A 14523-nucleotide genomic window follows, 5' to 3' on the forward strand; every position below is an offset into this window, starting at 1 on the left:
GTTCACTTAAACGAAAAACCACATTTTTACACTAAAAAATCAATCATGGTACTATTCACTTCACCCTTTATTTTGTCTTTATCGTTAAAATTCAAAATTTTTAAACCTTTTTTATTAGTTTTCCTTTAAAATAATACGCTATTAATTTAGCAATATTTTTCGTAATGTTATAAGATGTCAAAAGTTTGAGAATTCATCTACTCTATTGATCAAACTAAAAAAACGTAAACTAAGTCGTAAAATAGAATTACTGAACAAGGGGCATTATTTGTTGAATATTAAACTTGCCATATTTTTGAAGGGATTAGGATACGCTTTACTTCATGCTTGTGTGGAAAGTGGGAGAAGAAAAAGAAAAAGGAAAAGAAAGCACGCACACTCAATACTGTTGTTTCCTTTGATGCTCGACATAATCAGTAATCACCTCCCCTTCTGGTTGAGTCTTTTGACTTAATAAAATAGCTAAACCATTACTAAACGGTGATGGCTTGTTTAGAAGTATTGTTAAAATGAGAGAAAACGATTTTAAAGAAAATGTTATTGAGTTTCAAAAACACTTGAAATGTTTTATGTAAGAAATACTAGTAAAAGCACAAATTATGTGCTTATTCACAGAAGCGTTTTAAGTGTTTTTTAAGAATTTATTTACATTTTTACCAAAATTTTGATCAAAGGGTTTTGGAATGGCCATCACAAAACTTGTGCATCAATCAACCGCAGGAGTTGGTTGATTAATGCTAAATTTTCTACTTTAGAGGGGCCAAATTATCAGGAGCACAGGCATCTTTTTGGGCAACCCTACGCAATAGAAAATGCGCATGCTGACCTTTCTTAACAAGGATGTTGCAGTAATACCTGGCACAGAATCCGTTCCTAAACTGGGATCACTGGAGTTGGGCATGGCCTCATCTGGGGTAATACTAGGAGCACATAAAAAATCAAGGGCAGTTCGGGTAGTCTAGGAGAAATTTTGGAACCGACAACTAAACCACATCATACGTCCGACCCTTTTTCTTCACACAATAACGCACCCTTGCGATTTTGCCACGAACAATGAGAAAGACATTGTGACTCTATCTCAATTCGGTCACGTATCGATAGCTTAAAATATTAACAGTAACATTTCCGTGAAGAAGTTCTTCTCCTTCCCCGTTGCGAGATGCCGCACACAAATCGCTCGCAGATCTGCGGCCTTGGGGCCATTTAGTTTTGGTATGAGTTAAGGGGTACACAGCTAAGCAATTGTGGTTAATCTTGTTTTCTAGTAAAACAATAGGCAATTAACAGTATTTTATAAAGATAATTGAAATGATAATGATAAAATATTTAAACCTAAAAATTTAATTAAATTATGATGGTGACGTCCCTAATCGACAAAACTGGTCCAAACATGTTCATGGCATGTTGTTGGACCGGCTTCATATGGTGTGACGCACATGTGACACCTCATCGTCGGTCGCACCTTCCAATCGTAAGGACCGCGCACAACTGCTGACGATGACCAGAAGCGTCTGCCACTCGTCGTCCACGTGGATTTGATAGCTAAGCTGCATCCCAAGTTTACAATCTCCCTTCTTTCCTCTATTTTTCCTTTTTATGAGAGGAGAATTCGTTTCCTTTATTTGTTGTGGAATCTCAAATGTGTGATTTGACCCACAGAAAAAAAATGAAAATCTGAAATGTTTGATTTTTTAGATGCGAATTCAAATTTGAGCGTAAAATGACTGGACACAATTTTATGCCGATGAGTATTTTTCTTTTCAAGTTCTTTCCCTTTCAGTCCTCTCATCTTATGTCTGACTTTCTACTTTTTATTTCTCTTTCTTTATAAATAAGCCAACACAAGTTAACATGGCTTGGTTGTGATGTTTAAATAGGAGGAAATCGGATGGGAGAAAAATTTAAAAATAAGAGAATCCTACTTCATTTTACAGTCAATCTAACCCCGTGCATACCAAAATATTTCATAATTTTTCCACATTTTAATTTCTTAAGCATTCCTCCTAAAACGTTATCAAATTCTCCCTTATAAAGATTATTTTTGTTAACATATTAATTTATATAACCTTATTTGTTTTGATTGGAGTAATTAATATATACCTTATAAAATCATCAAATGAGACGTCAAATTCAAAACATCAAATTTCAATTTGATGGCTAACCTTGCAATTTGACATATTGTCAAGATTTTCCTTTCACTCAATACGCGAAAATTTATTGCTTCATTTATTCTTTTTTAAAACAAAATTAATAATAGTTGGGTTGTTATTGGTTTAAAAATAATAAAATAATACTTAAAAATATGCTAGCATAAGGCAAGTGGAATGCTTTTGGAAATAGCAAAAATCAAATTTGAAGACAGCTTCATATTTGACATCTCTTTGTTCATATCAGTTTAGCCTTCTTTTTCATGTCAACTTTGACATCTGGATTGGAGTAAATGATATGTTATTTGTTTTATTTGGAGATTGTCTAAGTTTTGGAAAGATAGAAACAAATTTGCAATTGCTATTTACATATTCCTTCCACATATACCGAATGCAAATTAGTAATTGCCATAAAATAAAACAAAAAAAGATAAAATTAAAAAAAAAAGTCAAATAAATAGTAATTAGCAGGCGCGTTTTGTAAGGTTTTCCTATATAAGTCTATTAGTTGTAAGTTGTAACCCTCCAGGACTTCTCCAGCTTTTTCCTGATCTCTATCCTTTCCTTTGTGTATAAGGTAAGCAAGCCCTAGCTCCTACGGCAGCTACTATATAAACACCAAACCCTCCCTCTTCACTAACCCCTCACCTTCTCCATTTCCATCAATATTTATGTTGGTTATTGAATCCGATCATATATCATGAGCAATATTTCGAGATCGTTAACCGACTCCGCCCTAACCTTGTTCAATCTCACCATCTCCGCTTCCGATCCGTGGCCATTTTCTTTCCTCTTCTTATAGCCCTAATTCAACAGCTTCAAGTTTTCCCAGTGTTGTCTTGCTCTCTAGGGGTTTCCTGGTTTTTCGGGGTTTTCGAGTTTTTGATATTCTTGGATTCGAAAATATGGGGTTTATCGCCGCCGACAGGGACAGCAAGCACCACCACAACCACCTGAACTTCCACCTCCACCTCCACTTCCCCCACCTTCTCCATCACCACCACGACAAGAACAGCAAGGAGCTGAAAGACATCCCGAAAGGGTGTATGGCAGTGATGGTTGGCCAGGGGGAGGATCAGCAGAGGTTTGTGATTCCAGTGATCTACATCAACCACCCTCTCTTCATGCAGCTGCTGGAGGAGGCCGAGAAAGAGTACGGATTCGATCACAAAGGTCCGATCACTATTCCTTGCCACGTGGAGGAGTTTCGCACTGTTCAAGGCATGGTGGACAGGGAGACTTTGTTCCACAGTCATCATCACCCCCAGAACAACCATGCCTGGTGTTTTAGGGTTTGATTAATTGTTGAGTAGGAAGATTATTATGTGAATATAGGTATCTTAATTTCGGTTTATTGATTGTTTGCGAGGCCTTGGATTCTTTGGGACCTCATAATATTATTAATTAGTTATATATAATTTTTGTTCTTGATGATGTGTTTTGGATTATTGATAAAGATGAACCGAATATATAAAAGTAAGAAGGAAAGTTCCTGGTCGTTGGAGATAAGAAACTAAACAAACGTATAGGACACGGTCCTAAGCAAGGGTGGGTGCGAGCCTGTGGAGGCTTACCTCCTCACAGCCATCAGATTTTTTTTGTGTGTCGAATTTTATTTGGAACTTTACCCCACAACCTTGGATGTCATATCGTGCGTGACACATTGTCAAACAAGTGTTGGTGGTATTTTCTCCACTTGTAATTGAGAAACATTAAGTTTAACACTCGTAAATAACAAGTTTGATCCACTTATAACCGAGAAACATTAAGTTTAACACTCATAAATAACGAGTCTGATATCTAAACTTAAGTTAAGCTGCAAAACAGGTTAAACTTCTGCTACAAATTGTATTGGTAAATTAACAATAATTCTATTGAGTGATTACATATTTTTCTCATTTATGGCCTATTGTTTCCTTGATTCCAGTTTAGAAGTCCCAACATTTTTTCTTCATAGGTTCAATTTAATTATTTTATATATTGTCGTCTTGTATTTATTTTTTCGACATCTTAAATAAATATCATACATTTCCATAAAAAAAAACCTAGAAAGAGTTAAGTGCACATAAACTATATGATTTTTTATAGACATAATCTTTGAGGGAATATCCAAAAAATAGATGATTGATTCAGATCGTTAAAATACAGTACGAAGTGAGCCTTCCAAAAACGTATGTGAAAAATTGTATTAAAAAAATTAGATCATTGACCCGCCATATATATAATATCAATATTGTCGTCCAACATATTGGAACACACTTTCAAAGAGAAGTCCATTGGATGTTGACTTTCATCAAGAGGCCAGCCAGCCAGCAATGGACCAAGTACAACCCATCCCAGTAACACCAAACCTTTTTTTTGTTCGAAAACAAAAAGTAACACGAAACTTTGACAGTAAACAAATACAGAAATACAAGGAAGATTTTATGAATTTAAATTATATAAACAAATTAACGCCACTGAATTGATGAAAAATTAAGGGACCTTTAATTAATCATTTAATTTTCATGCCACTTTTTAACTCGCTTGATAACTATTTTCAATTCTTATCATTAAAAAAACAAATAAAAACTGAAACGGTTATCATAATGGCCGTGGCCGAACAATCCTCAGTTTCCAAAGTTTGGTAACATGGAGCTTGAAAATTGAAATTATAGTGCAAAGCAACCTTCTAAATTTATATTTGAATGTCTTTACAAAACTGTGTAACCTTACCTTCAAAGATATGAACACAAACAACCCACACAAATGTAAATACAAAAGCTTTCTTCGACTGCATTGCCTCTACCGTCGTAGCGATCACAACCGGTACAATATACGGATTATGTTTTACAAATGTCGATGCGTTTTCAAGGGTCTTGAACAGTTCTTTTGCATATATTCTCACAAATTATTGACGTAGATAGACCCATATCACTTCACTCGGACGGACAAGGTTCTAAAAGAATAGGAGACACTTTCAGTAGAAACTTTGAAGAAAAAATTATGTATCCGGGGTTACATTTATATATTGTCGTCTTGTATTTATTTTTTGAACATCTTAAATCAATATCGTACATTCCCATAAAAAAAAACCTAGAAAGAGTTAAGTGCACATAAACTATGTGCTATAGGTATTGAGAGGACGATGAGTCATACTCAATGAATACAGTATGTCAACTGAAAATTTGAATTAATTGAGTTTTATAATACAATGACGACCTGCTCAGCTAGTATTTAGATATAAAAAGTGTGAAGGCAACACGAATTAATATTTTGAAATCTTGATCCAATCATTTGATGTCGTCTGGCTTCTGCATTCCACCGGTTGCAACTGGCATGGATGTTGGCAGGTTGTAATTCAAGGCCTTCACATTTGGCTGCATAATATAATCACATTTTTATCATGTCCATTTGGGAGTTTACAAGTATGAACACTTCATACAACGGTTAAACGGTTTCAAATTACAATGATTTTTTTACAAACATAATCTTTGAGGGAATATCCAAAAAATAGACGATTGGTTCGGATCATTAAAATACAATACGAAATAAACCCTCCATAAACGTATGTGAAAAATTGTATTAAAAAAATTGGATCATTGACCCGCCATATATATAATATCAATATTAACGTCCAAATATATTGGAACACACTGCCAAAGAGAAGTCTATTGGATGTTGACTTTCATCAAGAGGCCAGCAGCCAGCAACGGACCAAGTACAACCCGTCCCAGTAACACCGAACTTTATATTTTTTGTTCGAAACCGAAAAGTAACACGAAACTTTGACCGTAGACAAATACAGAAATACAAGGAAGATTTTATGAATTTACATTATATAAACAAATTAATGCCACTGAATTGATGAAAAATTAAGGGACCTTTAATTACTCGTTTAATTTTCACGCCACTTTTCAATTTAACTTGCTTGATAACTATTTTCAATTTTTAATATTAAAAAAAATAAAAATAAAAACTGAAACGGTTATCATAACGGGCCGTCAGGCTGAACAATCCTCGGTCTCCAAAGTTTGGTAAACATGGAGCTTGAAAATTGAAATTATAGTACAAAGCAACCTTCTAAATTTATATTTGAATGTCTTTACATAACTCTGTAACCTTACCTTCAAAGATATGAGCACAAACAACCCACACAAATGAAAATACAAAAGCTTTCTTCGACTGAATTGCCTCTACCGTCGCAGCGATCACAACCGGTACAATATACGGATTATGTTTTACAAATGTCGATACGTTTTCAAGGGTCTTGGACAACTCTTTTGCATATATTCTCACAAATTATTGACATAGATAGACCCATATCGCTTCACTCGCCAAAGGGACGGACAAGGTTCTAAAAGAATCAGAGACACTTTCGGTAGAAACTTTGAAGAAAAAATTATGTATCCGGGGTTACATTTATCGATGTCTGGTATTGGAACTACGTACTGTCACACCATGCAAAAATTTGGTGTATCCAAGGAAGGAAAGTTTTCGGTCTGAAGTTCGGATCCAGTCATTGAGTAATTGATAAGATGTAGGAAGCAGATTCATTTCCTGCATAACGTTTTTGTTTTTCTTGAGTTTGCTGATATTCAATTGATGGAAAGATGCAGATACTTGTTCGATATGATATATTGAAAGTAACATGTACAAAAGCAATTGTACGAAAGACCGATGTGCATACCTGTGCCAACTCCTCAACAGTGATGACCCGGTTTCCTTCGTTTTCGAAATACTCAAACGCCGTACTTGCAATGTTCTCCCATCCTTCATGAGCTTCTAGCTGATATGTACTTATTGCAGCGACGCAGAATTCTTCGAAGTCCAATTTCTTGTGTGAGAGTGGTTCCATCTTGAATAAAAAACTACAATATGAGTATACGCCTCATGCAAAAGCCGCAGTTCAAGAAATATAAAAAAATGTATTGGAAAATTGGCTTCATTTATCAATTCTATCGATTCTAAGATTCCAGGCTGTGTGTGTCAACGGAAAAGACAAGCCAGCAATGAAAAAGTCAGAAAAGAAAACAAACTCAAGACAAAACTTCTAGAGTCCTCCAATATTAAGAAAAAACAGTGCGTTCTCTTTATTTGTTTCATTAAATACAACCATCGCAGAAACAGACCGCTATTCCGCCTTACATATCTCAGAATATCCAACAGTTTGCAGTTTTATATCATGTAAAACAAAAGTTAGCAAACAAATTTAGGATCATTCCACCGTTGAAATCAAAGAAAGAAGATCTCTCACCAAATTTATAAAGTCATGAACCCTCGACTCCTTCATGGCATCAGTTGCATTTCTCATGAGGGCCTGCAATATTCTTCATGATAAGTTCATGAAAAACAGTGAAGATACACAAATTTGGAACGTCTAACTATAGTACTTACTAGAGATATCAAAGAGCCATATCATACCATGAACATAGATAATACGGGTCCAAAATGGGCTCTAAAATGTAACAAAAGAAATATTGTTAAAGCAAAAAGAACTCTGACTAACCGTTCTGAAATTATCAAGGGACACGTATCCTTGTTTTGGATCCAAGAGCCTAAATTGAGCCCTAAGGTAGAAGAGCTCGTCTTCTGTTATAGCTTTGGAGAGGGCCTGTGAATAATGAAATATGTTACAAATTTGATGCCTTCTAACATGACAATTGTGGGTTTGTGTGTGTGTGTGAGAGTGAAAGATTGGATTGCCCCAACGTATGCCATTCATGCCTCACAGCACCCAGCTTGTTATCTTTGATTTTAAGTTGTTTCTTCATCTTTTCACTTCTTTTTTTTTCATTTCACATTTTCAGGGATTGGGAGGGCATGGTTTCTTGTGAGTGTCTGTTACCTTTAGTGCTGCACGCTTCAAAGGTGAGGACCGAACATACGACTTAATCAACTTGTAGATTAAAATATCTAAAGGCACATCACGGTTTTCATCTCGTAACCATGGGTGAGCTGTGAACACAAGAAATAGGTATCAGCATATCAACAAGAAATACCTGTACATGACACTAGCATGGAAATTTAGTGCAAAATCATATTCTGGACTGTATGACATATTTAGAACCAACTTACTTAAAGCTTGGGCAGCAGTCATTCTTTTTCTGTGGTCCTTGTTCAGAAGCCTTTTGAGAAAATCTTTGGCTTCCGAGGACACTGAAGGCCAAGGTGAATCATCAAAGTTAGGATCAGCTCTTAGCACTGAACGAAAGATTCCAGATTCAGTTCGTGCCCAGAAAGGTCTACTTCCACATAGCAATATATATGTTATGACACCAATGCTCCACATATCTGCTTCGAGACTGTAAGATCTATGTAACACCTCAGGTGCAACATAGTATGCACTTCCAACAATATCATTAAGGCGTTGATCTGCACAAGTGGAACTAAATGTGCTGTGAAAACAATGTAATCTTCAGATAACTAAAGTTCTCATAATTAGACTGAATTCTAGGAAGGGAAGTTTGATTTCTCACACGAATATGCCAACATATCAGGAGAAAAAAACCATTTGAAAAAGGTTAAAGAAAATATTTCCAATGAAACAAATAGTTATTGACGATGCAGGTTGGCAACACGGTAAAAAATAATAATCATATAGGTATCAACTTCGTGACAAGAAACAATTTGCAGCTGCACATCATAGATTGAAGCCAAAGTATAGTGTGTGGAAACTGGAAAGTGACCATTACCGGGCCTAGTAAAGTCAGAGAGACCAAAATCAATAACCTTCAATGGAGCATCCTCATCTCTTGTTTTGAAAAGAAAATTCTGCCAAGCATTCATAATTAACAGAGTCATTAGTTACTGGTTGGCATATGAACGTGAAGAATTGAAACACAACTACATGTGAACATCCACAATTATTCTAACTGTTAGTTCAAACTTTCCGAATATAGTACCTCTGGTTTTAGATCACGGTGTACAACACCTTGGAGATGACAGAAGGAAACAACACTTAAAATTTGCACAACAATAGTTTTAGCGTCCTCTTCTGTGTATCTTCCACCCCTGCCACAATGTAGTGATTAAGAATAAATCCTTAACTCGTAAAATCCGATAGTGCAAATTACAAGTACAATACAAGAAAATAAAGCAGTTCATTCTACCTCGACAAAATCCTATCCAGTAGTTCTCCACCTTCACACAACCTGTAAGGTCAGCAAGATGAGAAAACTTCAAAACAGGCTTATCAGCCAAAATATTGATACACACACACACACACACACACACACACAATGTTGAACCATGATTCCAAGTTTTTATGAATAACATGACTGTAGATTAATGACAGGAAAAAAGTTCATACTCCATGACAATGTAGACATGATGGGCATCCTCAAACGCATCGTAAAATTTAACCAGATTCTTATGTCCAGCTAATGCTTTCAGTATTTTCACCTCTCTACGAACATCTTCAATAGCTATTGCGGTTGTCATCTGCAAAAAGATCCCTCGTTTAATTACCAATATAACTTCAATTCAAATTTATATGCAGCGACTCAAGGACTGTACTGATGAGCAGTAAGGGTAATGACTAATGAGTTCAAAGACAGAGATCAACAGGCGAAAAGTTTTTCAGATTCGACTTGTTGCAGGGCATGCATAATTCACATAACCATTGCTTAATCCAGTGATCAGACTGTTCCCCAACTAATAAAATTTTATCAATTTCAAGCAAAAGTGAAAAAAAAGCTGATTACTTGAAATACTGATTGCTTCAACACAAATGGATGCAATTTGCCTTTAAATTCATCCAAATTTACTTAAAATACACAAAGAAACAAGCTTTATATACCAAACAAGTAAGTGCCAATTCAACTAAATTATTAAAACAAACAAATAAATCATCACCTTCGCTTTGGCTATGATCTTGACGGCGACCGGCTGTCCTTTGAGCTCTCCCTTTTTGCCCTTGGCCCAGCAAGTATGACCAAAATGGCCTCGACCCACCATTTTACCCAGCTCAAACTTTGCCCCAATGTTCTTCCCATACCCAAAGCTCTTGTCCAGTGCTCTCTCTCCTCCCTCGCCTTCCTCGCCGCCCTGATGCTCCTCCGGTATCGGCCCGTCCTTTGGCTTCGCCTCACGCCCCTGCCGCCGACGAAGCGCCTCCATGATCGGCTTTGCCGGCGACGGCGGAGGCAGAGGCCACCGAAACTTCCTACCTGGTGTCCTGGCCGGCGACGGTGCAATTCCAGCTGGAAGCGGACTGGGGCACGGACTCGCGGAGAAAGAGTTGGCCGGAGTGTGCTTGCCGGAGTGATCATCGCCGGGTCTCGGGCTGGGAGGCACCGGCGCGACTGGCGAGTGTTTTGACTGATGGGCGGCGGTGGGCTCGTTGTCGGCCCCGGAAACGGCGACGTTCTTGCTGCAGCAAAGTCCCATCGTTGAATTGTTAGGGTTTTTGGCGGGGCGGGAGTCAAAGTAAGTGCATCGGACGGTCGAGAAAATCTAACGACTTACTAAACAGGCGGGAGAGCGGAGGAGGAGGAAGGAGAGAAATGTGAACAGAAGAAAGAATAGAGAAATGTGAATAATTAAAATGTTGGTGGTATTTATTTGGTTTAAGTTTGAAAGTTGGGGAGTTATATGTTAACCTGACAGCTGAGGATGAGACTTTTATGTCAAACGTTTAATTCCTGGCCGTTGATTCCAATCATGTGTTATTTCTTGTGGGTCTCATCAACCATATGAGTTGGGAAAAAGATTCTCGCCGATCCTTTTTATTGGGATCCTATAAATTTTGTGATCTCATTCGTTTATCATATATCGGATAGTCAGTTTTTATTAGGTACTATTAATATTTAATTTTAAATTTTAAATTTTAAAATAATTTCTGACCGTACAATGTACAATAAATGGATGAGATCACAGTATGCTTAAGATCCTAGGAAAATGATTCGGTGGTGATCCTTTTCCTATGAGTTGCATTTTAATTTTTTTTATACTTTTTTAAGAAATGATGAGTTATTCTACCCCGTACGTATTCCACATGGCATGTTCTGGATTCAATTTATGATGTTGATGAATCACACGATGATTGCCAGAAAGAGGATTAAAGGTTTATGTAAGTCTTCTCTACTTTGGAGTATCAACTGTCATAACAAAATCATCAGCTAATCCTTTTTCTAAAAGAGATAAAAAGATAAGTAATTCTACGGTAAAAATTTTCATTCGTCTAATTATGAGCAAAAGGATTTGAACTTACTATGAAGAAGCTCACAGGTATAAGCCAAGTTGTCCGCCATTTTCATTTCTTCTTTAATCTTAATCACATGTTTACTTATTTAAAATAAAGATGTCAAGGATTAGAGATGGTAAAGATTGCGAATTTAATGTTCTCTCTAATTAATATGTGGCACCACTATTTTTAAACAATATTTTATACACATTGTTATGGGATCCACACCGTAATGTATTTTAATAATCGAACCATCTATCTTTTAAAATATCATTCATAGATTATCCTTACAAAAAATTAGACAAATTAAAAACTATTAAGACATTTATTTGTAGTGAAAAAATTGCGGGTACATGATTATACAAAGAACCACAACCTCTTAATCGAAGAGACATATGGTTTTGGACTTGGATAATTTTTTGCAAGGATGATCTATCAATGACGTTCTAAAAGATGGACAATTCGGATCGTTAATATACCTGACGAAGTGAGCTCCTAAAAACATGTGTCAATTCAATGTACACCAAAAAAAAAAAAAAATTGTATAAAAAAAGTAATGTTACGGATCTGCTCTATATGTATATATATAAGACCTAAATTTTCGAATTTGATTTCCTTCTTCTTTATTCTTGCTCTTATAAAATAAATAAAAACCATAGATTACCAGAATTATGCAATTCGTTGTAAAATATCTAATTCGCATATCTACTTCATAGAAAAATCCAACCCTCTTGTGCTAAATAATGTACAAAACTAGTATGGTTCTATTTAAAATGACCAAGACGATGCTGATATGTGAGTCGAGATCTCGTATTTCTATCTTATCCAACATCTCGAATCCACATTACTCGTATAATATATTTTACCGCAAACAAGATAACATACTCTAACTCCACACTCGTGTCATATACACAAACATATACTCAAACAAAGCCAGCCTTATTATTATTATTTTTTTAAAGGAGAACAACTAGTGGCAAGTCACGGTTATCCATATATTTCGGGGGTCGGAAAGACTTACAAAAGCATTTCAGCCTCCTCCTGACTACAAGTCTGACTTCCACACCAGAAGCAACTTTCGAATCCAAAACCTCCAATTTTTTACTTTAAAGAAGTCTTATAATCCATTATTTACCACTGGATCACCAGCTACAGCTAGGGGTTCATCCTTATTATTTAAATACAACCATGACGACAGCGTCTAAGATTATAAACTATGATATTATAATTGGATTAACCGACTTAATCAAACTGTTCCAAATACAAAAATATTCTAATCTTTGGATCGGAGGACGACGACCGACTTTGCTCTTCATCTTCGAGATCGTCACCTTTGTAATTTGTAGACTTTTTTTCTTTGAATACAACGTTATTTGGTTTTGTTTACATGTGGATGTGTGGCAAAGTTTCCTTTTCTTCAAAAGGGAGATAATTTGTGGTAAGTTACTGTTATCCATCTATTCTAATGATTAAAAAAACTTACAGAGACATTTTAGCCTCCATCGGCCCATAAGTCTAGCTTCCACACCAGCAACAGGTTTCGAACTTGAGACCTCCGATTTTTTGTTTTAAGGAAGCATCATAATTCGTCTTTTACTACTGGACAACCATCTTGTTAAGTGTTGCAAAGTTTTTTCATTTCGTTTGTAATTGTGGGTCTTCTAGTTGACAATTACAAACTCATAAGACTTAAGAGGGGGAGAAACTTAGATGTGTTTATATCGTATCTCACATACCAAAATGACAGTCTCTTAGGTTTGAGATAATTATTAACCGGATGAGTATTGCACTTCTTGAATACATGGCAAACGTTTATTTGACAACGACGCGACTGAGATTAAAACTTTATTGGATAAGAGGATCTCTCCTCAAGTCTTTCACAAGCTATAATTTGAGTAGCTCAAATTATATCGTATAATATATTTGAGATACCATCATTTTAACATTATAGTCGCTTGTAAATTCTTCAACGGCATATGCTATGTAAATGTATTATTTGGTGCCTATACATGTTTTCTTATTTTTTACAACAATAACAGTTATAAGGGTTGCCACATGGGTACAATCTCAAGCGACCAAATATTTGGTCGGGAGGTAGTTCGTACAAACAAGAAATGATGATAATCCCCTAATTGGCTTCCACAAGCACGCGCACTAGAACAAACACCTTAGTACAAATCTGCCACAAAGACGGCAGAAGCAACAGACTCATCACAAAGCACACTAATGTCACCACCACACAGGCGAAGCTACATTAAACCATAGTTAACAAGCGAGGTCACATCAAACCCATTGTAAACACGCAAGGTCATGTCAAAACTACTGCACACACGCAATGCTACATCACTCGTTAAACGAGACATTATCCGCTAAATACAGTACAAACAAATCAACATTGAATTGCACTAATTCGAAAAACAAAATCCTCCGGTTGACTTGTATCCAACGATTAGCCCATCAAAACCTACAACTTTAGCGCTTCAAGCGGAGATCTGGCGGCTACACGCAATATAGTCGCATTCCCATGTAATGGGGGAACTGGATTTGAAAGGTAGCAACCAATCAAGGATTAGGTGACCAAATCAAAGTCCCCAACTTGTAGTTGGAAGTTGGAAGAAGTATCTTCCTTTACAAAACAAAGTTGGAAATATTCTCACCACTTTGACTTCTCTCTAGGTAGACGTTCTAATGTACTAATTTTATGATATGTTTACTTTATATTTACATATGTCACGTATTATGTTAAATTTTAGAGATACTTTGTAAATTCTTTTATATGTGCTTGTAAAAATATTCATACGTTAGTAAATGCAAGATATGTTTAGGATCAAAATAATTATAATTCTCAGTTCATGTAAGTAAACAGATCATCGGAGAGAATAATTCAACAATGATATAAGTTGTAGGAGTATCGACTTTTAGCTAAAAATCTTTTGTTAGCCACAACGGGATGGTCTAGTGTTTGGGGCAAATTCCAAGTCCATATTTCATACAGTTCATCCTTGAGTTCGATTCCTGGTATCGATGAACGACGATGGACTATGAGAGGTTTAAATACCTCAGTGGGTTTTTTCAACCTCCAAAAAAGTGATATGCCGTGAGTTGGCCACCAGCTGATAGTAGATGACATGTTTTCTCTTAGATTTGTTGCAAGAGATTAGTTCCTTAATCGATTAACATCATTTACGTTTACACTCGACTCGGTATCCC

At 36.1% G+C, this 14523-nt stretch overlaps 1 protein-coding gene across 1 annotated transcript; it reads right to left on the bottom strand.

Annotated features, from left to right (window-relative positions):
* Positions 1–6183: 6183 nt before the first annotated feature.
* LOC137733956 (CDPK-related kinase 4-like) lies at positions 6184–10680 on the bottom strand. The gene is made up of 11 exons (XM_068473177.1): positions 9984–10680; positions 9439–9569; positions 9239–9280; positions 9032–9140; positions 8822–8900; positions 8205–8501; positions 7975–8084; positions 7636–7740; positions 7384–7446; positions 6817–6984; positions 6184–6686 (listed from the first exon to the last, which is right to left on the bottom strand). The coding sequence occupies exons 1-11, from the start codon at positions 10515–10517 to the stop codon at positions 6549–6551; spliced, it is 1776 nt and encodes a 591-aa protein (XP_068329278.1). The 5' UTR covers positions 10518–10680; the 3' UTR covers positions 6184–6548.
* Positions 10681–14523: the final 3843 nt, after the last annotated feature.

The sequence above is a fragment of the Pyrus communis genome, chromosome 5 (assembly GCF_963583255.1).
Source record: "Pyrus communis chromosome 5, drPyrComm1.1, whole genome shotgun sequence".
Classification (NCBI taxonomy): Eukaryota; Viridiplantae; Streptophyta; class Magnoliopsida; order Rosales; family Rosaceae; genus Pyrus; species Pyrus communis.

Coding starts and splice junctions, on each gene's coding strand:
- LOC137733956 (XM_068473177.1), bottom strand. CDS start 10,517: ATGGGACTTTGCTGCAGCAAGAACGTCGCCGTTTCCGGGGCCGACAAC. Junction 8,901..9,031: donor ACCGTGATCTAAAACCAGAG/GTACTATATTCG, acceptor AATGCTTGGCAG/AATTTTCTTTTCAAAACAAG. Junction 8,085..8,204: donor GACTGCTGCCCAAGCTTTAA/GTAAGTTGGTTC, acceptor TTGTGTTCACAG/CTCACCCATGGTTACGAGAT.